The 26818-nt window shown below is 46.1% G+C and overlaps 1 protein-coding gene across 3 annotated transcripts in view; it reads left to right on the forward strand.

Annotated features, from left to right (window-relative positions):
• Positions 1-26818, forward strand: part of SLC26A8 (solute carrier family 26 member 8) — a 3396452-nt gene that overhangs the window by 1758476 nt on the left and 1611158 nt on the right. For all 3 annotated transcript variants that reach the window (XM_069633436.1, XM_069633435.1, XM_069633437.1), the window contains exon 10: positions 13287-13434. In XM_069633436.1, coding sequence (XP_069489537.1) covers positions 13287-13434 — 148 coding nt within the window. The remainder of the gene's footprint in view (positions 1-13286; positions 13435-26818) is intronic.

Raw genomic sequence — 26818 nt, forward strand, 5'->3', positions numbered from 1 at the left:
TGAATACTTTGTTAATGTACTTTGGAGGATGTGAAGAGTGTTCTTTTTTCGGTAGCTGTCTTCGGGAATTTCCCTTTCCTGAAATTGTAAAATAATGTTAGTAGGTATATATGGTAATGGTCAAGTACTTTTAGTAAGAGAGGTGGTTGTTTATGAAGGTAGGAGGAGTTGTTGGGAACAAGAGTTAATAAAGTTGTGTTATGGATGGTGTACTAAAGTATGTTAAGTATGTTAGAAAAATTGGAGTGTGAGTAGTGGTGTTTGAGGGATTAGAAAGAACAGGGCAGAAATGGGTGTAAGAAAAAGGTGCATGTGTAGGTTACTTTAGTGCTGCTGATTTTTATTAAAGAAATGCTGTGTTTCTGGGGCAAAGTATGTGTAATGTGTTGCTGTTTTTTTTAAGAGTAGGGAAAGTGTGGCCTAGTGGTAATGCAATGGCGTATTGTTGTTGCAGCAGTGTTATGTGTCTTATAGTAGAGGTTGGAAAAGAAGAGTACTTTGTATGCAAGGTGAAGTGTTGTATATAGATACTTTGGCGGTATACACATATGTTAGAGCAGGCAGACAATGGTGGCAGTGTAAGAGATGTAATGAGTGAGGTTGGAAGGGTGACCTGTTTATGGAATGGAAAATGGAAAATGCTGAGCGTTTACAAATGTCTCTTTTTAGGAGCATTTTCATGAAAGTTAAAAAATGCATGTCTGCATTTACAGGAGCACTGTGTGGAACGTTTTTGTAAAAGAAAATAAAAGCAGATGGAAAAGATTTGTAGCACTTGGTGTGTGTAAGTTTAATATGTTGGCAGTACATACATACTTGCCAACCTAATCTATTCCAATCTGTAGGTGCTTATGTAGTCATAGTTTTTTTGTTTGTGTTTTGGGACCTGTAGTTATGATATTTTTGAGAATTTAGTGGTACCATTATCCACCCCCGATATGGACAGTAGGAGTGATAATTGGTCACCAAGAGATCATACTCAATGACTGACAATCAACCTCTGCACCAAACAGACCTAGGGGCCCCAGAAGTTACAGATTGATAAGGTGGATGGCGAGAGCGAAGCTAAATATGACTGGGTTAGGATTGTGAACTCACTGCATGGGAATCAGCCATGTCAGACCCCCAGGATTGATTGTCTTTAACATCTATGGTGTCTTGGAACTCTAGCTGTTTTGCCAATATGTCTACAAATAAAGATGACTTGAGAGCTTTCCGTGTTGTTTGCCTTCAGGAAACGCTTATGTGTGACTCACCTATTTGGACGGATACAAGGTTTTTGCAGTCAAGGCTGAATGGGGAGAAAGAGGCTGCCCATATGGCAGGCTGCTGACAGCCATTAAACACAACCAAGGAATTGAGGGTACATTAATTAATTCACCAAGAAAGGACATGCTGATCACGCAATTGTCCCGGAAGCTGTTGGCATCTGCTAAGTACTTGTATTTAATGCTTATTTCAATCCCGAACGTGTAATTCTGGAGGACTTCTTGTCGGATTTGTCCTACTCCATGCTTGAGGAAACCCCTGAAGAAGGTGCATATGTTATAGTTGTGGGAGATTTGAACTCTGAATGTCTCGATCGGTCATGGTATCAAAAACACGACCGATTGGATGTTTCAACTACAACGCTCCACAATGGGTGCCTGATTTTCCAAGAGCTACAGACATGGGACTTGGTCCCATTGAACAGAGTTTTGCAGTCTGATATTCCCCCTAGATTCTCGTGGCATAACTCGCTCTGGCGCTCGACTATAGACTATGTCTTTGTGTCCTCAGAGTTACTGGCCAAGGGTGGCTCCGTGGAGGTACGGCGCACCCAGTTAAGCGATCACTCAATGTTAGTGTATGAGTTCCCAGCTCCCCCTCCCCCCAGTGTTTAATGTGAACACTGTAAATGTTGTAATGTGGTTTACACTATTGTTTTTTGCGTTCAATTAGATCACCACGATCACACTTTGTTGTTTTGTTTAGATGTATGTCCAGGCCAAAATGTGTGGACAAATGTTAATGTATCATGTTAGAATACTGTATATTCACTATTGTATGTCCTGCTAGAAATGTTGTTCCAATACTTATGTATGCATTGAAGCAATTGGCTAAAACTAAAATTCATTTTACCCAACCTCAAAAGAATGGCATTCGTTATATCAATCGAATGATTATTTGAAGTGTATACATTTCGTTCGGTCACCCTGATCATTTGCTGCTATTTCAATTTTTCACCCACCCGGGTAGATCAAGGTTTTTGCCAGGAGCCCTATTGATTACTGAGTTCCCAGCTCTGTGGTCTTGTTCTGTTGGCCCAGAGGAGCTGACACTATCAGTAAATCCAAGGGACCACAGTGTGCATTGGCAACATAGATTTCCACAAATGTTTAATGGGATAATGAAGTCGAGGCTCCAGGAGATACTCACCTGACTGTGCAACCCTAATAGTTTTGGACCTTTTGTCCAAATAACACTGGGAGTCTTATGCTCTGCAAGGTCACTGACAAAAGGCGCCTGTTCGGGTGCTCATGTTCATGCATTTGATAGTGCAGTAAGGATACGCAAGAATGAGCTGTGACAGAGCATCAGGGGTCTCAATAAAAACAGCCAGTCATTCCTCGCTGACAGTTGAGCTTTGAAGACAAAATTTAAAAACTGGGTGCAAGGTCACAGGTTTCTGAGGTAGATTAATGACGCCGAATAAATGTTGGGATGTATGTCAGGGCCCAATTTGGATACTTTTTGGTGACTGAACAGGTCAAACGGGATCGACCCATTTCTTTTATTTTTTTTAATAACATGTTTATTTTTGAAACAGTTGCACAGTGAAGACAGCTACAGAAGGCGGAGCATGCATTGATGCATACTATGATTCATTCAGATGGCCGATTTGCTTATCTAACAAAGCCCCCCATATCCCCAATCTTTCCCCCTGCACCCGCTGCTTCCCCTGTCAAATGTCTTCTTGGCCGTTCCAAGTGGACCCTTGGGGATCCTGCTCCATGGCCTCGGATAGGGCCAGGCGGGCCTCTCGAGGCTTGTAGGTTTGTGCTGGGAAGTTTTGGTCATACTCCATCAGTGGGGTCCAAATGTCAGTGAATCAATGTAGGAGGCCCGCCTTAGTTGCAGGGACCTTCTCTGTCACCAGAATATCCCATAGTTTGACCCACCACAAGATCATGGATGGGCCCTCAGTGGACTTCCATGTCCGGGCTGTTGTGATCCTCGCCGCCAATAGTATTTGCGTAAGTAATATGGCAGTTTTCCCAGACCTGGGATAGGACCCGGGTGCTGATGCAGCCAGTAAGATAACCTCGGGTTCAATGGGATGATTTCTTTTATGGTGGCGATACATTGGGCCTCATTACGACCTTCGCAGAACAAGTTAATGGGCTCCGCTAATGGAGGCGGACCCTTTAAACCCGTTCCGTGAAATTACGAGGTCCCTTCGCGGTAAAACCAGGCGTCTTTACCGGGTCCCGCGAGGGGAAGACGGAGCTAACAACGGGCCGGTTGTAATCGGCCCGTTGTTAGCTCCCTCTCCCATTCCCATTGAGCCCTATGGGGGCTCAAATGGGAATGGGGGAGGTCCGGGCCCGGATTCCCTGAGGGAGGAATTACCGGGCCCTCCGAACTCGGAATGGCCCGGTAATTCCCCATTCAGGGAACCCGGTAAAGGAGCCCTGTTTGGCGGCAGCCATGGAGCTAATAGCTCCATGGCTGCCGCCAAACTCGTAATGAGGCCCATTGATTCCAAAACATTTCCATTTTAGGGCAGGTCCACCACATGTTGAAATAGGATCCAGGCTGTCCACAGTTACGCCAACATAAGGGGCTGAGGACTCGGTTGAATTGGTGTAGGCGTGCTGGATGGTAGTACCAACGAAGGAGCAGCTTGTAGGCGCATTCACGGTTGGTAATGCAAAAGGAAGATGAGTGGACTCTAGTTCTTATATCCACCCAGATATGGTTGTCTAGTGGTTGACCCAGGTCAGTTTCCCACTGTACCATGTACAGGAGTCTAGGGGAGAGGAGGTCATCCTGTAATAGTTTATAAAGCTTGGAGATCTCTCCTCTCATTGGTAGGTCCTGTAGTGCAAGTTCAAGGGGGCTGGGGTTTCGTGTAGCTTCATATTGGACCAACATATGCAAGCACCAATGTCGGAGCTGGGCATAAGTAAACCTGTCAGTTTCGGTTAGATGGAAAGATTGTTTACATTCCTCAAAGGTGCAGGGTTGGACATTTCAAACAACTGCCCCAAGGATTTCAGCTCTCCCGCTACCCAGTTCTTAAAGTTCGATGGGTGAAGCCCTGAGGAAAAGGCTGGGTTATGAAAAACCTGGGAATGTGGACCTAGACCCCGTGGAATCTCCTTGGCCCTTAGTGCCCCGTCCCAAATACTCAAGGTAGATTTAGTGGAGACCAGGATCTTTGTCCATGACCTTCGAGATGGTAGTGGGACATATGGGAGGGAGTGAAGAGGGAGCAGGAGTCGCGACTGCTCTAGTTCAACCCTTTTCGGGGGGTTATCCGGTGAGCACCATGTTCAGAAGTGCACCGGTTGAGATGCCACATGGTATTTTCGAAGGTTAGGAACACACAGACCACCCAAACGGGAATTGCCCATCATAACACTCTGGGATAACCTTGATTTCTTACTGCTCCATATGAATCTAAACATTTTCCTCTGTAGTCTTCATAAAGGAGGCACAGGGACTGTGAGGGGTAGGGAGGCACAGGCATATAGGAACTGTGGGAGAAGGTTAATCTTACGGACAGTGATTCGCCCAATAAGAGAAATCTCTGCGAAGACCATCGCTCAAGGTCTTGTTCTAGCTCCTTAAAGAGAGGAGGGAAGTTCATTGGGAACACATATCTTGGATCGGCCGGGAGGTGGACCCCGAGGTACGGGATTGATTTGTGGTTCCATTGAATTGGGCACAGGGGTCTCAGGCTTTCCACTTCGCCAGAGTTTAGACCTATACCCAGAGCCGCTGATTTCCCAAAATTAATGGCAAACCCTGCAACCTCCGCAAATCTGTGCTGTTCTTCAAGGGAGGATGATAAGGTGGGGTGGATATCCGTTAAGGATAGCAGCACATCGTATGCGTAAAGCAAGGCTTTATGTTGCGAGGCGCCTATCGGTAGCCCTTTAATATTCAGGTCTTTTTGAATTCGCTGGGCGAATGGCTCCATTACCAGAGCAAATGGAACCTGGGAACAGAGAGCAACCTTGTCTGGTGCCACAGGACAGGGGAATGGGGTCTGACAGATTCTGGTTAACCCGGAAAAAGGTTTTGGGGGAGTGGTAGGAAGGACCAGTCCACCTTGTGGAAGGCCTTGGAGGCATCCAAGGTGAGCAGGGCTAATTTATGGGAATCTTGGGTCGCTATGTCTATCAAATTGAGGGCCCTTCGAATATTGTCCCCAGTTGATCTATTTCGTATAAAACCTGTCTGGTCAATTAACTTAGGAAGGATCCTCGCCAAACGTGAAGCTAGTATTTTTGAGTAAATGTTGGAGTAAATATTTAGCAAAGAGATAGGTCTGTGTGAACAGTTGTCCCTCGGGTCTTTACCGGGTTTAGGCAGCAGAACGGTTATTGATTCCTGCATGGAGGGGGTGGCCAAGCCCGAGGCACCAAAGGAATTAAAGAGGGCTGTCAGCGGGGCAGTGAGTTGTGGTCGCAACAGTTTGTAGAACCGTGTTGTAAAGCCATCTGGGCCCGGGGCCCTAGGTTTCAAGGATGTGATGGCTTCTTCTACCTCCTCACCTGTGGTGGGAGCATCCAGTTCTTCCTTGTCTGCTTCCGTGGGATGTGGAAGAGTGGCATCTCGAAAGTAGGCTACTTGTGTCGCTTGGTCACAAGGTGATGCTTGCATGGTTTCGGAGATGTGGGTAGCCGCCAGCTGGAGTTTTGCGTGTTCTCCGTAGTGGATGTGGCTCTGTGTGTCCCGCAGGCCTATGATGGTATTCCTCCTTCTCGCTTTGGCTTATTTGTCCACTAAAAGTTTATTGGCCTTATTGTTTTTGGCGTAGTAACTTTGCTTAGTTTTGGCCAGCATGTGTGCAGTCTCGACTGCGTAGTGAGCCTCCAGTTTTTTCTGCGCTATTTGCAGAGCTCGGTGGGTTTTGGGCGACCAGCCTTTTTGTTTGTGGCGTGTTTCCGCATTTCAGATCACCTCCTCCCGTTACATACAGGCCTGCTGCTTCTGTTTGTGGTATGCTGCCCAGTGGGCAATCAGCGCTCCCCCAACCACTGCTTTCATAGCATCCCAGGTATTGGCTGGAGAGGTATCTTCAGCTGGGTTTTCCTGAAAATAGTTCCGGATGGCTTTGGCTACAAAGTCCCTGAGAGGCATGTCATTGAGGAGCGGGTCGTACAGGCCCCAGCGGCGTTGAGGAAGCGGATCTGGGTTATGCGCCCGCAAGGTTAATTTGACTGGGGCGTGGTCTGAGAGTACCGTTGGGTCTATTGTTACATCGTCCACAAACGTGAGGGTCTGTGGGGAGGTTAATAGAAGGTCTATTCGTGGTGATGTCCGGTGCACACGGGAGAAGAAGAAGTCCTTTACTCCTTGGTGTAGGACCCTCCAGGCATCCACTATCCCCAGTGTGCGAAAGAAATGGAGGAGGCCAGCAGCGATTTTGAAGTCTCTGGGAGACGGCGAATGTGATTTGCCCCATAGAGGGTCTGGGACCCCGTTGACGTCCTTCCCAATGATTATTTGGCCTTCGTCGAACGGGAGCAGTTTATCCCCTATCGCTGCATAGAACGCTTCCTGTCCGTCGTTAGGAGCGCAGACCGAAACAAGTGAGTAAAGTTGGCCATATACGAGGCCCTTGACTGCCGAGAATCGTCGTTAGGGGCGGCATAGCATTTCAAGAGCTCTAAAATGGGTCCCTTTGGCCAAGAGAATTGCTGTCCCCCCTTTTTTGACCCCACTGGAAGCCATGTATTGATGGGGGAATTGCCTGTGGCGGAGACGCACAGAGTCAATTGGCAGCACGCGAGTCTCCTGCAGAAAGACCACCGATCCCTCCAAGTCCATAAGGCACTGTAGGATCGATTTCATTTTAGAGGAGAGTTCAGGCCTTGTACGTTCAATGAAATAAAGTTACATTTCAGGTGTGGTTGGGGTACCTCTGACATGGCTGCATCCTGTGGGCAGGGTAGGGAGGGAGTCAAGTGCGAATCAGTCACCGTTCATGTCATTCTTTGCGCTGATTCCGTGGTGCAGCCGAAATTTTAACTTATGCTTCAAACGTGAAGCAACAACAGCAAACTTAAAGGGCACCGAACATTTTGTGTCAACAGTGCCCCTAACAAACTGTAACAGAAATGTCATTGTATCACTCCAAGGGTTTACAGGTGTTATTCACCTTGAAGTCGGGCATTCATCGTGTGAAGCCCGCTCCGAAGAAAGCGCCCCTGTGTGTTCCGGTTAATCGCAGGAATTATGGCCTCCTCCTTGGGGTCCGCCAGTTGGGCCTGGCATTAGGAGATGCATGTTTGTATGCCCCCTACCTCTTAGCCCTTCGACCCTGCCAATACCTTATTTGACCTTCTGGCCCTTCTGCACCTTTGTCCAGCCCCCACATCTCGGTTTCGGGGAGAGATTGCCTGAGCTTCACCAGGAAATATGGGGAGGGGAATCTTCTTTGTGTTCGGGCGAAGTAGGATGCAGGATCATTCTAGCGTCCTCCAAGTGCCCAATTGTTTGGGGACCCCTTTGTAGGTGAATTGAAGAGCAGTTGGGAATAGCCACCGATATTTGGCATGTTGGTCCCTGAGAAACAGCGTCAACGGCCACGGGGCTCTCAGTTTCTGGATTGTTACAAGGGCCAAGTCTTGAAAGATCTGAGGCAGAAGATATTGGAACCGGTCCCCCACATATTCTGGTAAGCTTCGGTCGGGGACTGAGGAAGGGACACCACATATGCGTAGATTGTTCCGGCGGGCCCTATTTTTCAGGTCATCCTGTTTATATTCCAAAAGTTTTTTTGGGTTTGTTAGGGCTTGGGTTTATGCTACACAGAGCCCTACTATGTACAGAACGGACAGGGTGCGGCAAAGGCGCATCCATCCACGCCGACCATGCCCACGACACATGATGTGCATCCCCAGCCTGCGAGGATAGATTCTTCGACAAATTCCTTGGGCTTATGAGATCCCCACAAATGGGCACCATTCTGCGGGGCATCATAAAAGACATGCTTCCACCGACTCCAGTGCCGTCTCCGGCCCCAGTGCAGTGGCATCAAGCCACCCCTACAGGTGCAGTGTAGTCTCCTTCTGCACTGTTACAGGTACCTGCTCAGCCTAGCATAGTGGTGCTGCCGGCTTAACTGCCCCCCCCCCCACCCCACTACTCACCGCCTGTGGACCTGACCGCTCTGGGCACTCCGGACCAGATGGACACTGAGGAGGAGGAGGAGGAGGACGCTGACACCTTGTCATCAGCCAGGGCCTTCCATGACAGGTTGGCAGGACTGGCAGAGCATCTGGCCATTCCACAGCCCAAAAGGAACAGCCTGAGAGGGGTATTTGCAAAGGCCCTCATATTCAAATTGGCCTCCAGATCAGGCCTCCCCTTTCAGAAGGATGTTGAAGCCCTAGCAAAAAAGGATTGGACAAAGCCTCACTCAGCACAACCAACCAAATGAAGACTGGAGGCAAAGTACAGGAAGACTGAGGGGATACCCTGCTCCTATCAGTACATCCGCAGTCATATTCCTCAGTGGTAGCAGCAGCGTCCATGTATACGAAGCCCCAGACCTCCACATCATCCTCAATGACCTTGCCCTTGTTGGACAAGGAGGAAAAGGTGCTAGAAGCATATGGAAAAAATATTTTCTCAAATGCTGCTCTTCACCTGCAACAGGCGAATGCAGTTGCCATGTTAGCCGCCACCAACAAGAGGCTATGGCGGGAGATCTCGGACTTCCTACCAGACATCCCTGTGCACAAACAGGCCTCATTCAAGGCAGTGCTGGCAGAGGCCAAAATAGTGGCACAACATCTTCTGAAATCCACTGTTGGACATATCGACATGGCTGGCAGGGCAATCTGCATAGCCACAGATATGAGAAGGACAGCATGGCTTAGAGCCACTAAGTTCAATACAGATGTGCAAGACTGTATCCTGGACATGTTGTTTGAGGGGTGAGATCTCTTCCACTCATCCACAGATGAGAAACTAGACAAAAAGAAAAATAGTTCCCAAACAACCAAATCACTGGCCATTCTTGCAAAGCCAGCTCCCAGGGCATTCAGACAGAGCCAAACCAGGTCGGATAGGGGATGGACCTTTGTTGGGTTCACAGGCTTCCATAATCAGAAGGCAAGGCAGCCAGACCGGTGCCCCAGCCATCACAAGCACAAACATCAGCGCACTTCACACAAGGGCTTCTTTCAGTCCTCGACCCAAGCACCAGCTTCAGACCCAAAGAAACAATGAGGGCCCCATCAAGGTGAACAGTTCTGCAGTTGGGGGCAGGCTTGCTCTCCACACACAGTCCTGGCCGGACTCTCTTTTTAGATCCCTGGATCCTTTATGTGGTTTCGCACAGGTTTTGTCTCACGGTCCCTACGGAACCTCCTTCATCTGTTCCTCTCCCTCAAATCAGGACACCAACACTCCTTGTGGAGACCTGCTCACTGGTAAAAGTGCGGCAGTGGAGAAAGTTCCCCCTCAATGAGGCTCAGGGTTCTACTGGCAGAATTTCACGATACAGAAAAAGAACCAGGCTGCCCTGCGAGTGGTTTTTAGATCTGTCCTTCCTGAACCTATCCCTACCCTTCCAAAAATTCAAGATGGTTACGCCAGCTGTAATAGCTGAGTCTGTGTGTTGGGGATACTGGATGTGCTCCCTAGACTTGAAGGATGCATACTTACATGTCCCTATCTGGCAGCCCCACTGCTCGTTCCCGAGGTTCAGAGTGATGTGGCTACATTTTCAGTACAATGTACTGCCATTCGGCTCAACTCCACCCTGCGGGTGTTCACAAGATTGATGAATGCTGTGGCTGCCTTGCTCAGATCAGAAGGCCATCATCTATATCCATAGCTCAACGACTGGTTGGTCAGGGCGTAATCGCCTGACAGGGTTTGGCAATCGGCCTCCAGGCTTATGGAGACCCTACACAATCTGGGATTTTCCATCAACCACAAGAAATCTCAACTGCAGCCCACACAAACCTTTGTCTTCCTCGGGTTGGGGTGGGATACCAAACAACAGAGGATGTATCCCACGAGAAGGTGGCAGCCATTAAAGCGGCTGCGGGTCATTTCCTAAGCAGATCAACTACATTGTCCTGGTGGTACCAACACCTGTTGGGGATTATGGCAGCATGCATCCTGGAAATTCCCTTCACCAGGCTCAGGATGAGGTGGGGACAGCTGCACCTCATTGCCTTATGGAACATAACAGGCTCCCCGGATTCAGCAGTCTCCATCCCAGCGGACCTCATACCAGACCTGTTATGGTGGAGACAGGATAACAACCTCCAGGGAGACAGACCTTTCAGGCATCCAATTCCGGAGTCTACTATCACTACAGATTCCTCTATGGAGGGATGGGGAGCCGCCCTACACGGGCACAGTGTGCATGGCACATTGACGAGGGAGAAACGGAAGAATCACATAAACTTCCTCGAATTGAAGGCCACCCAGCCTTTAATAAGTGGACAGGCAGTCTGCCTACAAACCGACAGCTCCACGTGCATGTTCTACATCAACAAGCAGGGGGGAACCAGATCCCCCTCCTGTGCAGGCTCACCATAGAGATATGGGAGTGGGCAACAGCACACCACATATGGCTGTCGGCGATTCATCTTTCCGGGGAATCCAACCTGGAGGCAGACAAGCTCAGCAGACGCGGGGTGGACAATTACGAGTGGCAGCTAGAAGAACAGGTCCTAGCAGACATCTTCAGGAGATGGGGCCGACCCCACATAGAGCTGTTTGCCATGGAGAAGAACCAGAGATGTCAGCAGTACGCATCCTGGCAGGGTCAGGGGCAAGGCACTCTCAGGGATGTCATACACCTCCCTTGAAGGGGGATGCGGACATATGCATTTCTTTTAACTCCACTCATTCACAAAGTTCTCAGGAAAGTCAGAAAGTCCTCCAACATGAGTCTGATTCTAATTGCCCCAAGGTGGCCAGCATAGTTCTCAGATCTTATACGGCTAGCGGTGCAAGGTCCAGTGAACCTACCTATTCACAATTGAAGGCTCCTCTCACAGCAGGGTGGGCGGTAGTTTACCCCACTCCTGTGAATCTAGCACATGCGGCCTGGTTCCTGAGCAAGTAGCAATGCAGCATCTCTGTCTGTCACAAGACAACCTGGAAATAATTCGGAAAGCAAAAAGCCAGTCCACCAGAAGGCAATACAAAAGCAAATGGTCCAGATTTTGCCTCTGGGCGAAGGACAAAGGGATAGACCATCTGGCGTGGGCGCTAGATCAGGTGCTATCTTTCTCACCGCACTTGGCGCGCTCAGGGGTGCAGGTGGAGACATGCCATACTTACCTGGACGTCATAGGCGCTTACAGAAATTCTGACCATGAGTCATTCTCTTCCTCCAACCCGGTGGTCAAAAGACATCTGATGGGGCTGATGAGGCTATATCCTCTTACCAAAAGACTTCATCCGGTGTGGGACCTCAATGTGGTGCTCGCGGCACTGGCACATAGGCCCTTTGAGCCCATGGCATCGGTAGACATAAAGCTGGTCACAATCAAAACAGAGCTACTGTTGGGTTTTACCTCAGCGAGGAGAGTGAGCAAAATTTGGGCCCTGATAGCCACAGAACCGTATACCATGTTCCATCAAGACAAGGTGGTACTTCGCACCCATCCATCATTTCTTCCAAAAGTGGTCTCCTCATTCCACTTGAATGAAGAAGTCGTGTTGTCAACCTTTTTTCCTAACCCAAAGGATGATGCAGAGAGAGTGTTGCACTGTCTAGATGTTAGAAGAGCCATGACATTTCATCTAGTCAGTACCAAAGGGTTTCTCAAGTCAGAGGCCTTATTCGTCACCTTTGGCGACTCTAAGCCAGAGGACGAAGCCTCTACGGCCTCCATAGCCAGGTAGATGGTCACGGCCATTCAGGAGGACTATAAGTCTCAGCAGAAGGAAGTTCCACAAAACCTGCATGCTCATGCATTTAGGGCCAAAGCAACGGTGGCCTCCTTCCATAGGCATGTCCCAAGACAAACCATTAGCAGAGCAGCTACGTGGGCCACTCCATCGGCCTTCTGCAAGCATTATTGTCTGTATGACAGCGCAAGATCTGACCCGGCATTCGGGCAGGCGGTCCTGAAGAACCTGTTTTCTTATGATCCAAAGCATCGCACCTCCCTTGGGCATCATTCCGTGGAAATGACCCATGCAGTATGGAGGAAAGGGGATGTGACGTGGAGTAATTATGAGTTACTTACCGTAGTGACTAACATACTCCTAGTCTATAGTCCCCTTCCCCCATACATCCCTCCATCCTCCCCCCAGTAATAAGATATGCAATTTAGCAGGCTGATTAGTCAAAGGGGACTGAGGTGTGGCGCCGGAGGTCAGAGTCAAGGGAGCGCATGCTCCCAGGGCCACGCCCTGCGCGCATACGTTTAAAGGGGTATAGAAATGTTCCTGGTGAAAATGGTTCAGTTTCCATCCCTAGCGAGGGATGTCCATGCAGTATGGACAAAAGGGGACTATGGACTAGGAGTACGTTAGCCACTACGGTGAGTAACTCATTATTTTTTCTCCCATTTGATTTGACTGCTTTAGTTTGACTGGGGTCTGTGTCCTTCCACACACATAACATGAATTTGTGTGTGCCATGGTTACATTTACTCTTGCAAACTGCATAACATTTCGGTACAAAAGACAATTATCACTGTCCAAGTTGTACATGCCAAGAATCCCTCCATTATGTAGCTAAGAGAGTTTTAGTTTAAATGGTTTCATGACATTGCCATCCCTTCACCCCCAAATCATGATGAGACCAGTGTTTCAATCACAATGCATTTATGTTACCAAAAGTGATAGTCCTTCCTTTTCCTAGTTATTTTGTTATTCTGTGTTCATATTTAGTTTTAAGAATTTGATGCTGCAACCACAGTATCCATTTCACAGTGTTGCTTTTCATTGCTCTACGCATTTATTTAATTAAAGTAGCTTTCACTGAAACTACACTGTGACAAGCAATAAAAATGTATAATCTGTGTATCCCCTAATGTAGGTAGAATGGATGGCATGCTCTTATTGTTGTCTGGTTTCTGCTGCAGGTTTCCAACTCCAATCGTGCCAACGTTGGCAGAGATAGAACTTTATATAATCGATGCTATCTTTCTGGCGATAGTGAGCTACTGCCTTCTTCTATCCATGGCAAAGATGTTTGCACTCAAACACGGCTATAACATCCGCAACAACCAGGTTAGGAAAACAAACCCCCTCATTTCATTCTAAGCCTATGGTTTATCTTCACATGTTTGCATTATAGAACAAAAACCTTATCAGTGATGTGCCAACTAGCATATTTAGATTTTGGGTAAATAGTTCAAACATCCTAAACATGCTAAACTGGCGTGTTAAAAGCAGTAAGACATAATCTCAGATGTGCGGTCTGTTGGGTATTTTTGTGGAGATTTGGGGCCTGACGGTATTTTCTTACCGGCGAAAAATAATTTAGCAACAATCACTTCTTGTATTCAGATTGGGCCATGTACAACAATAATACAGTGGACATGCATTATTTCAGCACACAGACATGCGTGGTTGGTATGCGTGGTTGGTATGCGTGGTTGGTGGTATTTTGGTGAGCATAATTCCCTTGTTTTATTTGTGGCCCCAATATCCATAACCCCTTATTTTTGTTTAGATTTTTCGTGTAATCACTAGAGAGACCTCAGGCTTGCATTTCAGGAACACCACATTTTCATTTTTAGTGTGCCACCATGGGCAATCTCTCTCTGTCTTATCTACGGCAGCGAGCTATCATGTGGTATTTTCACTATCTTATATACGGTAGTGAACTATGTCCCGGGCCTCCCTTTTTGCCGACTCATAGACCTCCGGCAGACTACAACACACACAGTTAGTTATAATTGCTCATACTGAATTACATTGTGCACACGGCTGCAGCCAAATCTTATGTTTAGCTACCTTGAAAATGACAATTGCACTGTCTAAACATCTCCCCACATCATCAGCACTGTATTGGTAAGTATAAAACACACCACCCGTCTGCTTTCAGATATTTTTGTGTATTATAAAAGTTGCATTTAAACAGGATCTCACTCTTTACAGAAATAAATAAAATAGCACAGTAACAGCATTAACTGTGATACACTGAAAAGAGAGTGGCGGAGACAAGAACTCAATTTGCAACATTAAACACGTGAGTAAAGCACAGGAATCTCCTTTCCTACACTGACTGAATATTCTCGTACACACTCAGCCCCCACACCTCAGCGAGATAATTACCAGGCTTATTCAGCATGTAACTTCTTTGGCTGTTCGCCTTCTGGAGGGGTTCACCCAGCAAGGACAAGCATCTGCCGTCACTTGAACTGGGACTTGTTGACTGGAAAAGCCAGTCTCTGCAACCAATTTGAATCTTCTTTAAGAATCAGGCCTCCCCAGCTGTCAACCCCGTCCTTCTTCGAGCTGTGTCAAGATGTCTCTGCCTTTCTTTCCCCAGATTCTGCAGCAAAGCACTAGTCACGGCCTCCAACATGATGCTTGATGTGACGTGCTCCAATCAGAATCAATCATGTTCTATCCTCCTACTTTTAACAATGGTTCTTCTTGTACAGTTGCAACTGTAACAAGCTGATTTCCTGCTTATTCAAAGTCTTTGCTTCCTGCAGTTACTGTGGACAGAGCACAGGAAGGCAAAGAAAAAAAAACTTGAATGTGTGTTTAAAACTGATTTTCATAGTCTGCCTCTTTTTGCAGTGAAGACACATTCTTTTATTAATGAGTTATAATTATTAGTCTTGTTAGTGATATTAGTTTGTTAATTACCAAATATGTCTCTTGCAACATAGGCATTTCAGGTGAGAAATGGTGTGCATTTTGAAGGTACAGATGTGTGCTTTTAACTGTGAAAAATGTATTTGCATTTTATATGTAAAAATCGTTTTTGACTGAATAACCTGCCCTTACTTATATGTCCATGTTACACTGGCAACACATAGCTTGAAACAACTGCATCATAGCAATGCACCACCCATGCAGTGGCGCTGCACTTAAAAAAAAAAATTAAAACAAAAACATGCTATACATTGATCCTGTGGAGTGGTGCTGTACTCTGTGCTCCCAAAACACACTAAACACTCCTACAGGTCCATGTTGTGCAATTCTTCCTATTTTATTGACACACATTGTATAATTAAATGACTAAAGCCAGGAAATAACATTTCTCCATCATGCAATCTTCATTAATATTCATGGGCTGCGGTTACCATTGAGGGTGGTTTGTGGTGTGAGTGAAATGGTGGACTCTGTGTCTGACCAAGCAGGTAAAAGGGTGTCAGAACTAAGGCTGAAATACTTGGCTGATCTTGTTTTTAAAGTGGGGCCTTACGTTGCTTAACGGCAACCTTAGTGGTGACATTCCTCCAAACCCAACTTGTAAAAACCACTCTAGCAAGTCATGTATTGAGTATATAGCAGTGACAAATTGTATTGCGCCATTCTACTCTGAACTTCGAATCCCGTCTACTATGCTGAGTGATCACAACCCTTTAGTATTATCACTGCCCTTTAGGGCTAAGTCCAATTTAAATCCTGGCCTAATGAATCTAACTATGTCAAATGGGTGCAATTGCTTGGGGAGGAAAACATTTAACTCAAGTCAATTTATAAATCATTTAGAGTATTTGTTAAATAAAACCCCTTTTGAAGTAAAAATGGAGATGTGGGTACATTTAATCGATTGCTTGACAGATTTCTTGAAATGGGGATATTGAAGAGGCCAATTAAGGGCCGGAGGACACAACAGTTTGATTCATTGGTCCAGGAACGCAAAAAAGTCCTGCGTAGAGAACTGCGTTGGGCCAGGAAAAGTATTGTTTGTAGAGAAGAAATGACTGGGAGGGTTAATAAGTTAAAGCAGGGTTTCAAAAACGGGTATAAATCACATTGATATTGCTGGTCCTATTTGGAAGGTGAAGAAATGTCACGAATCGTCCTCAGTAATGACTCAAAATTTTTGGGGGATCATTAATGATCTGGTTCAGCCCATGGATGACAATCTGGATAATCCAATTTCGGAGGTAACATGGGGAAATCACTTCGAACACATTTTCTGGGAATTGGCTTACATAGTTCCAGATATACAAATTACAAGCTTATGGTGTCTGAATTTAGAGGTTGCAGAGATTGAGGAAGTTATTAAGCACTCCTCTATCTCTAGGACGGCAGGGTCCAGTGGACTTACCAACTCGATTCTCAAGCTTAATGCTGGGGTATGGGCGGTGATTCTGTTTTTTCTTTTCTAGTCATTTTTATCAAAACAGGATACACCTAGTACTTGGAAATTATCTGTCTTTGTTCCGATTTTTAAAAAAGGGGACAGGACCAATCTACTTAGCTACCGCCCTCATATCACTGTTGGACTCTGAGAGCAAAATATTTGCTTCCTTGGTCTTCCAGGAACTGAAGGCCTGGGCGTTGGCAGCAGGACGATTAATGAAATTCCAATTATCTCAATTATCTAGGAACAAGTGTGGTTGGAGTCCGGGTGGGCAGGTATTTGTGATGGCCATCGATTTTTCAATCAATCAATCAAATATGTTTATTCGAATTGCTAGATCCATTAAACTCACAAGCATTTAAAATTAGACAATAAATATTAGCTTTAGACATTACAGCATATATTTAAAAGTCGCTCTTGAGAATGCCCTGTATTCACATTAAAATCGATACAGCGCAAATATGAAATATTTACCATAACATGATTAAAACCTCACTGTTCACCTAAATAGCCCTTTCTCTGATGCATGGCCCTTTTCAGATAGCACAGAAAGGACCAAGCTGTTGGTGCGGTTTCGGCGGTCAGAAAGAAGAGTAAAGCCGGCCTATTTAGACGAATGTCACAACGCTTAACAACCGGCAAGATTGTGTACCTTCTCACTTCCTTATATGCTGGACAAAGGAGCACAAAGTGCTTCAGATCTTCTCTTGCCGCCCCACATGCTGGGCAGCTGGAATTATTGGGAAGGCCAGACCACTTTACGATGTTTTCACTTAGTTGCAAACAGTCAAACCTAGCCCTCGTAATAGCCACCTTTATCGCTTTTTTGCACTCGTCAGAAGGTAAGGCTGAATCTCGTTCATCCTGCTTATCACTGCATGATTTCTATCTGAGTTAGTGTCATGTTCCGTGCTCTTCCTTTTTTTCTTAATCGTCCGATAGAAAAGCTGCTTAAAGTCTTTCACCTGTCTGTTGGACAACAGGCTGTCGGTTGGGGGGAGGGTAGGGATGTTGCTGTTAGACAGAGACTCTGTAACACGGGCCAGCCAAGGGATTTTACGCCACTTTTCCTTCCCTATAAAGCTCTTAATAATGACATTTCACAATGTGGCTTACTCATTTGCCCACAGACAGAGCCAGAAAGTGCTTGAAGCTAGTGACCATTGGTCTTCCCAAAACTCCATCCCCGGTTCCCTATGCACTGGAACACATTGGGAGGAGCCCGGGAGTCCCAAGAGCTGTCAAGAAAACTAGTTTTCCATCTCCTGAAGCTCTGCTGCATTCGTATATCCCCATATTGGTGCTCCATACAAAGTGGCCGCCTTGGTCTGGGTTACATTAACCTTTAACACCAAGTCCAAGGGTTGGCCATGGCAGGGTGACAAGAAGCAGGAGATACCACCCAACTTTTCCAGGATTGTTTATTTATGTGGGCATATCCTGTGACTGACTCAGAGAACCCGACGCCCAGATAATCAAATTCCTTCACACCTAGGAATATAGTCCCCATTACACACCATGGGGCGCATCTTTGCGGGCCTCTTTCTCCCTACACACCCCATTACCAGAGACTTGGAGGTGTTAATTTTTAACTCCAAATTGTCTATTAACACCGCATAGGCATCTATCAGAATCTGTAAGGCCCTATGTGTTCTGGCTATTAACACTGTGCCATCAGCGTAACCCAGAACTGGAAGGGGCCTCTGTAGGGAGCTTGCGAGACGCGGCACTGCCATAGTCTCGCAAGACTTCCCACAGAGAGTGCAAGAGCCGCACAAAGCGGCAAACAGAGGTTGAAGGCGCCAAATCCACGGAGCAGGTTGCGCTCCCGGTGCTCCTCCTGATAAGGGGCTAAAGGCTGCCACAGAACCCCTGAGCAGCCCAGGACACCCACGTCCTGCACCTTTCCCAATCTACAGCCCATGAACATTGTATGGATTTAGTTCTTGTGTTTGCTTACCTGTACCTCTACTTCAACTAATAAAGTTTTAACTTCAAGCAGGCTGAATCCTCATTATTATACAACAGCTTCCCACCCAAATGTGGGTAGTCTGCACCAGTATTCACAAGGGTTTGAAAGAGCCCATTTATGTAGAGATGAACAATATAGGGGCCAGAACAGAGCCCTGGCGTACCCCAAGCACAACTTCAAACAGCACGCCCCGGGTCCAATACGGACACAAGCCCTGTTTTCCCTATGAATTTCTTGCAACACGACCAACACTTTCTGCGGGCATCCCAAGCACCCCAGCACGGCCCACAACTTCTCTTCGTCCACTTTATCAAATGCCATGCTTAGGCAATCAATAGGTACAAATTGAGGCTCTGCTCCATGGGTCCGAGTCAGGAGCCAGGCCTCTATATACCCCAGGAGAACCCTACCAAATATTTTAAATGAGGTGTCCAAAAGGGAGATGGGACGGTAGGATATCGGACACATTGGGACTCTCTTTTAAAAAATTGGAGAAATAACTGCATTTTTCCATGAGGGTGGGAAATTACCAGAATCTAGACAGGCGTTAAACGCCAGGGTCAACAATGGCACCCATAGGTCAATGAGGTCCAAAAACACATCAGATGGAATGGCATCCGGGCCCCGGGCCCGTTTTCGAGCTTGAGATTTCATGGCCAAGGAGACCTTCTCTAGGTTGAAATGCAAGGAAGTACAATTATTCCTTACCACTTCATGTGGACCGCCTCCTCCAAACAGCGAAGCAAAATGTGCCACCCAGGCTTCCGCTGCCACGTGAGTGCCCCTTTGACATTGAGATGAATTATGCCCCGAATCCTCCTTCATAAATTTCCAAAAGGCTTTGGAGTCTTTTGTCCTTGCGGGCTCTAAGAAGCCTTCCCACGCTTCCACTTCAATCTCCAGTTTCCTTTTCTCCAACACGGAGCGGTGGGCTCTCGCCTGGGTAATCTCTTCCCTGGAGATGACAGGTGTTTTTAGAGCCTACAGGAGTGATTGTTTAGCAGATGTGCAAGGTGCATCGAACCACCCCCTGCTACTGGTTTTCCCCTTTTTCCTTCACTGAACCATGAAACCCTCAGTGAGTGCCCCTAATAAACTAGTAAAGCACTCCTCTACCCGCTCCGGGCTAACCTCATTTTCTAAAATGCCATTTTTTTCTAGATATTTCCCCGCTAAAATGCTCAAATGCTGGCCGGAGGCTCTAATTCTCTCTCAATTGATTCTTCTTTTAGGGACTGCCTCTACTTCAACCGGACAGGGAACACTATTGTGTAGGGTTTCCCCTCCCACAATCCCCCTCAATTTCAAGGTTAAGGGGTTATGATCACTACTAGAGTCTGCCACCACCTTAAGACTTACTATGCTACCCCACAAATCTGGGGATAAACAAAAGTAGTCTATTGTAGAAGAGCCCCAGTGGTTATGAAATGTCAGATTTCCTGGAATATCGGGCACAAGTCGACCGTTTACAGATTGCATCCCCCATTCAATGAGCCAGGCACTAAACTGTAAACACATTGCACAGGCTTTGGTATCCTTCATTTTTGGTTTCGAGATGTTCCTGGACACATCCCCCATGGGATCGAGGAGGTTTGGCGGTAAGCCGGGACCCAATCTGAAGTTAAAATCTCCGCCCCATACCACTCTGGTTCAGTTATGCCCCCTCTTTCTCAGGAGGTCATTAACAAAGTCCTAGAGTTGCCCCAACCGATTCACCTCAGCCTAATGAGGGATGATATTGACAACAGCTGCAAAAAATCCAGCCCAGTCTCGACCACCTTGATCTTTCAATTCAACGAGGCCTTAATCACAATCACCATTCCCCCATAGGCTCTGCCCCTACATTTTTATCTTGCTCGTATTCCATACGAGAGCTATCCATCCAGGAGAGGGAGATCCAAAGACCAAGTTTCCTGCAAAAGAATAATTTCATGGGACTTCAGAAATTCGATAATATCAACCCTCTCCATTTTTCCCCTTGCCCCTTCTATGCTCCAGGACAGCAAGCTCACCACTGTCAAAGCTTCCCTAGGTCCAACCAGAACTTTCCCAACAATAGTTCTAGGGGTGCCTCTGTTAGGCAGAAACCTGTGCAGTTCCCTTAGGGACCACTGCAAAAAGTTTACCACCCAGATTTACTTTGTAGCTGTGGCTGAGCAGTCAGACTTATCTCAAGAAGAGTTAGGCAGTATATAGAGTATACACAATAGGGCAAAAAATATCGTAGCACAAGCAAACACTGATCAGAGCTTTGGCATTAAAAGTATATTATTATTTATTTAAAAAACACTTAATGGAAATACACTGGCACTAATATATCAAGCAAGTTCAAACCCAGTCACTATAAGTATATGCACCTCCCTAGTTAATTATTCGACAAGTCTAGGTTAAGACACCACTTATTTAGCAAAACAGAGGTGAGCCCGTAACCTTAGCTGGCCCTCCAATAATTCGTTAAAAAGGGAGAGAAAAGGCAGAGTATGGAAATAACACAGTACCAACACTTTTAAGAAACCACAGCAAGTCCAGAAAGGCAGGGTCTACTGTAGACCCAAAGTTCATAGGCCAGGCCCACTCTTGGAGAGAGCAAGGCGGAATGTGCCCAAGATCACACAGTAGAAATGCACTCAAAGTCTTTGCAGAAAATGTCAAAAAGAGGTTGGATCAGTTCAGAAAGATAAAGTTAAAAGGTTTGGAGGCCAACCCAGTTGGAAAGTCAAGGATTTACGGGACACCTTGGACCGTCCGTTGCAAGGGAGGCCAGGCGGGACACAGTACCTGAAATGGTGAGAAAGCTCCAGCGGTGGCAGTTGTTCCTGGCAGCGGGTGCAAGTCGTGGCTTCGACCAGAGGAAGAGATGATCTCGACGAGGAAGTAAGCTGGAGGTCGTTGCACTGCCATGGAAGAAACCAGCCGCGGAGTTCCCGATTAAAAGGTACGACCCCTTTTTTTTGCAGTCAGTGGTGAAGCGTGGCTATCCGGCCGCCGGGGTGCTTGGCACGGGCGATTCGACCATGAGACATCCTGGAAGGCGAAAAAGGCGAACTGGTTGGTCTCACCAGCTCAAAGGGAAGAAGACTCTCCTGGAAGAAGATCTCCTCTGTCGTCGGGGAAGTGGTGAGTTCGTACAGCAGGGCTCCACCGGTGGTGTCGTCGTTGTAGATGGCTCAGCTTCTCCCCTCTTTGGATTATTTAGGTCCTGTGGCGACTTGTGAAGTTCCAGTCCCCAAAGCCCTGCTTTTATGCAGAAAAACCCCCATTCAACAGCCTAGCTGTCACTCAAACATGCTAAGTGGTGAGCCGGGAAGCTCACCACTGGGCCAATCACACAAGAGTGCGACTTGAGTTGGCAAGGCAACTCAGTCCAGGGTGCCTAATCCCCCTCCCACACATCCTGTAGACCCCAGACAGAGTGGCAGCATTTGGAGGGCTTCTGTGCAGTAGCCCGCCAAAAAGTGGAACAAAGGGCTCGACTTGGGTTAGAATTTCAGAGGCAAACACAAATGCCATTTTAAAACCGAGTCCTGGCAAAAAGACCCAACCGGGGAATAAATATTAAATAAATAACCCGGCGGTATCTTTAACATTGCACCAAAAAGTGGTGCGTTTAAAATCAATGGGAAAATCCCATAAGAAATATTCCGGTGGAATATTCCGCATGGTATCCACTGCCACCAGCCAGAAACTCGACAAGGGGGGACTGGACAGTTCCCCCTTGGAAAACAGACCCAGGGGCAATCGAATTACCCCTACCAGTACTTCCACAGTATGATGGTTTGTACTGGTTCTGTTCACAATTTGAGAATAGTAAATCCAATGGTGACTTTACATGCCCTGGGAGACAGTAGTCAGTCCCAGGGTATGGAGTCTATGTTTGGGGGTCACTATGACACCCCTGTGTTACTGCACTGAGGGTGCTGTGTAACACACATACCAAAAACACATGAAGCCCTATGGAGTAAAAGACCCCATAGCCCATAAAACACATTCACAGTCAAAGGACATTCTCAAATCATGCCTAAGAGTGGGAGAAAAAGAGTCTCACTCTTAGCAGGAGAAGAAAATAAACCCCAAAAATCCAGCAAAGCTGCTGGGGGACTCACTAGGTTTGGGAAATTAGCCTTAACAGAGAATTCTCCCTAACAGCCTCCCCCCAACCTCTTACTCTACCCTGATCGGTGTGGTAACTGACAGTCCTCATCATTGATCAAAATGAGAGGGTCAAACCGATTATGGGTCAATGGCCCCCTATCAACGACCTCCCTGACTTTAGATGTCAGTCACCCAATAAATTGGGCTCAAAAGGCTCCATGGGGTTGATGTTAGCTTTCGGGTTTCTTTGAGGCAGTGCACCATGCCTCACTCCCATCTTCCACATAGAGACCCCTTGACCAATTGCTTGGGCAATACCCTTCCCGGGGGGTAGATAACTATAGAGTCTGGAGGCGTTGGGCTTTCAACCTCTGGTTAAATTCGAGTTTACTAGGTGATTAACAATCTGGGAGTCTGAGAAGGAGACTACAATACAGTCCCCTACCATTTTATGGTTGGGGCCAACCCACCCCACCCTTCTGGCCATTAAGACACACCTAACTAACTAACAAAATAGATTTTTGTATAGCGCAACCCTCACCCAAAGGTCTCAGGGCGCTCACATGGACAAAAACAACAAAGCAACAAATAAATCCAGGTAGAGGGATTAGGAAGTCACTTTAAATAAGGTGACTAGCAGAGTCTTTAAGAGTAGCAAAGAGTTGGGAGCAGGTATCTAACTTTAAACCTCAAACAAAAAAGTCTTGAGACGCTTTCTAAACTGCTGCAACATTGCACATTGTTTCAGATTAAGCGGAATCGCATTCCAGTTTTTTGGACCCCAGGGGGCAAAGCTTGCTCCGCCTAGTTGTTTCATGATTGTACGTGGCTGGGTCAGTAGCATCTGGTTATTAGAGCGTAGATTACGCTTTGGTGTGGCCATTTTTTACCTAGTTTTAAGATATTCCGGAGCACTACCTGATTAACATTTAAAGACTATAACTAGCCCTTTAAGGTTTAATCTTTGCTCTATAGAGAGCCAATGTAGTTTTTTCCGATGTTCTGTAATGTGGGATTGGCCACTCAACCCACAGACAGCCCAGACTGCTCCGTTTTGAATGGTTTGAAGGCTCTTGATGTTGGTTATGGTAGTTCCTATAAACCGACTATTGCAATAGTCTAGCTTGGTGTTAACTATAGCCGCTGCAATTAATGCTCTATTAGCTTTGGACAAGTAGGGACGTATTTGCCATAAGAGATGTGTAAGGAAGGCGCATGATGATTTAAGATATAACACATGCTTCTGAAAAGTTAGATGGGCATCTAAAAACACTCCAAAGGGTTTTTACATATTCAGATACTACAGTATTGTTGCCGCCTATCTCAGAGGGCTTATAGGAGTTGTCTAGATTATTTAGCCTATAGGGTGTGCTAATCATTAACTCTGTTTTCTTGTAATAAGGGCAAGAGAGTTTAAGGCCATCCATTTCTGGATTGCCTCATAAATCCTATAATAGTAGCAAGATCATCTTTATAGACCCCAGACAGTTTAACAACTATCTGGGTGTCATCAACATAGTTGGCAAATTGTATGCTCATGTATTTTAACAGGTCACATACATACTTGATATATATATATTAAAAAGCAATGGAGACAAACATGATCCCTGGGGAACACCACAATCAACAAGGACTTTCTGTTATTGTGAGGACCCCTTGGCTACACATGCACTTCTAGAACCAAGAAATGACTTTAACTATGATACTGCTTCTGGAGAACAAAAGCCTATATTCTGGAGTCTCTCTGCTAAAAGATTATGATCAACTAAGTCGAACGCGGCGGACAGATCCAACGGGAGCAGAACTTCCTTCCTCTATAATTTCTGTTATAGTGGCCTTCAAATCTAGGAGAGCCGTCTTGGTTCCTTGAATAATTCTGAAGCCAGGCTGCTCATTTGCCAGGATATTATCAGTTTCAACGAATGTTTGAAACTGTATATAAGCAATTTTATCCAAAATCTTAAGTATAAACGGGACATTAGTAATGGGCCGATAGTTTTCTGGTGGCGTAGGGTCTAGGTTATCCTTTTTTTAAAGTGGGGTAATCCAGGCCTCCTTGATGCCATTAGGAACAACAGCCTCACCAAAGGAACGGTTGACAAGTCCTGTAACCCATGGTGTGAGGATGTTAGCAAATTCTTTAAACAGTGTGGTGGGAAATATGTCGCCCTTACACAATGTCGGCTTAAGCCCTTCTATAATCACTGAATCTTCTGTTCTGTCATTTTGGTAAATGTGAATGGTTCTATAGCTTGCGCAGGTCCCTCCAAAGTTGGGGTCACTGAGTCTTCAGCTAGTCATTGTGACTCAATTTTTTCCCTAATGCGTGCTTGATGAAGCTGAGTTTTCTTACAAAAGCTGTCAAGTATATCCTGACACCAGTCATTATTAATATTTAGTCTGGATTCAGTAATAGGGCCTCTGAGCTCTTTAAGAACTGAAAAAAGTTCTTTAGACTTTATAGAGGCTTTTTCAATTATTTTATTAAGAGATAATAGTTCGGCTTCCAATGTGAGATCCTTGTACTTCTTAGCTTCCACTTTATAAACTACCAAAGTAGTAGGAGAAGGATGATTGCGCCATTCGCGGTCACATTTTCTTTTATTTTTTCTGGCAGTGATTAATTCAGGAGAGAAACGAAGTTTATATCCTTTTTGTTTCTTATTTTTGACTGGTTGAAGAGGAGCGAGAATATCAAACGTTTATATGTAGCATTTCTGAAGGCAACAGTAAATTCTTCCAATGACAACTTTCCACCTAAGGGTGGTAGCAATGGTTGTATCATTGATTGGAAGACATCAGCTGTAATATTTTTTACATTGCGCATTTCACTGGGGGCGCTTATTTTATTTAAAACTTTATCAAGTTCTAATGGTAGTTCAAAATGTACCAGAAAATGATCTGACCAGGGGCATAGTTCAACGCTATGTAAAGAAGGTTCGATGTTCTTAGTAAGTACCCAATCAAGTATGTTTGCAGCTTTATGGGTCTGTTTATCCACCAATTGTGAAAAACCCAGAGAAGATAGTGTTTGCAGTAGAGATTGTCCTCCATATCTTGCTGGTTATTAGCCCAGAGGTTAAAATCTCCTAAAATGACAGTGGGCCTATTTGTTTTACATGAGCCTACTATGAGTGCCAATAGCTGTTCCTCAAAAAGAGTAGTATCTCGTGGTGGCCTATAAAGAATTATTAGACTCAATAAATGCATTGCACCGGCATTGAGTTTCAGTTGAAGTGCTTCACATAAATCCAATTTGGAGGGTGTGGATACATAAAAATCAAGTGAAGTTTTAAAAATCATTGCCACCCCTCCACCTCGTCCTGACTTGCGATCAGAGTGTGAGCATTTGTAGCCCTCGGGTGTAGCAAGTGCTATGGCGTGTAGTGCTGTCTCGTGGAGCCATGTCTCAGTTAGGATGAGAAGGTCAAAATTATTTTCCACAATACTGTCACCAATCTCCACTGCATGCATCACTATGGAACGTGTATTCAGGAGACCGCATTTAATGGTGGTTTCCTTAATAGATGAAACAGGTATGTTTTGTATTTTTAATACATTATCCCCACGGTTCAATTATGATATGATAGTGTTAGCAATGGAGACTTCATTTTTATCAATACCATCCAGTTTGTGTTGATCCAGTGAATTGCCTTATTAATCAGTGTGCTCGTAGTTTCATCACCGATCTTTGGTGTGCCCATTACACCCACAATTACCCTGACCAACGGGGTTGTTGCCGGAGGTAAATTTAGAGTGTTCCTCTCTCCCAAATGCCCATTACCCCTACAAACCCCACCCTATTACCCTAAGATATCTCCCTTGCTCACACCCTCCATCCCCATCTGGACACTTTCTCTACCCATAGGTCCTTTCAGTATATTACCAGGTAGGTAGCCATCAGCTTTACACCTCGAGTCAGCCATCTCCACCTCCCTCCCTTGTTCGCCCCTCTCCGGGCTCTGCCCCAACATTGTTGGCCAATGTTTCTTGCCCCACCCCATTACCCTTTCCATACCACGTTGCTCCACTTTCTTATTTAGATCCCTAACCCGAGTCATCCAAAATGGCCAGAGTGTTAATCACCCCACACTTAAAGGACTGGAGTAGGTCTAGGATTGCCTGCATTTTGTACTCCCACTTTACTGTGTGATTTGGCACCGCATCATACTCCGGAGGGGAGCCTTTCCGGGTTCCAAGAAGCTGGTAAATAGGCTTAGATTTAACATCGAGTAGTGCTTCCAGCCAGATCTTGTCCTTCTGTAGCGAGGTAG

Source organism: Ambystoma mexicanum, chromosome 13 (genome assembly GCF_040938575.1).
Source record: "Ambystoma mexicanum isolate Mex_15411 chromosome 13, UKY_AmexF1_1, whole genome shotgun sequence".
NCBI classification, from domain to species: domain Eukaryota; kingdom Metazoa; phylum Chordata; class Amphibia; order Caudata; family Ambystomatidae; genus Ambystoma; species Ambystoma mexicanum.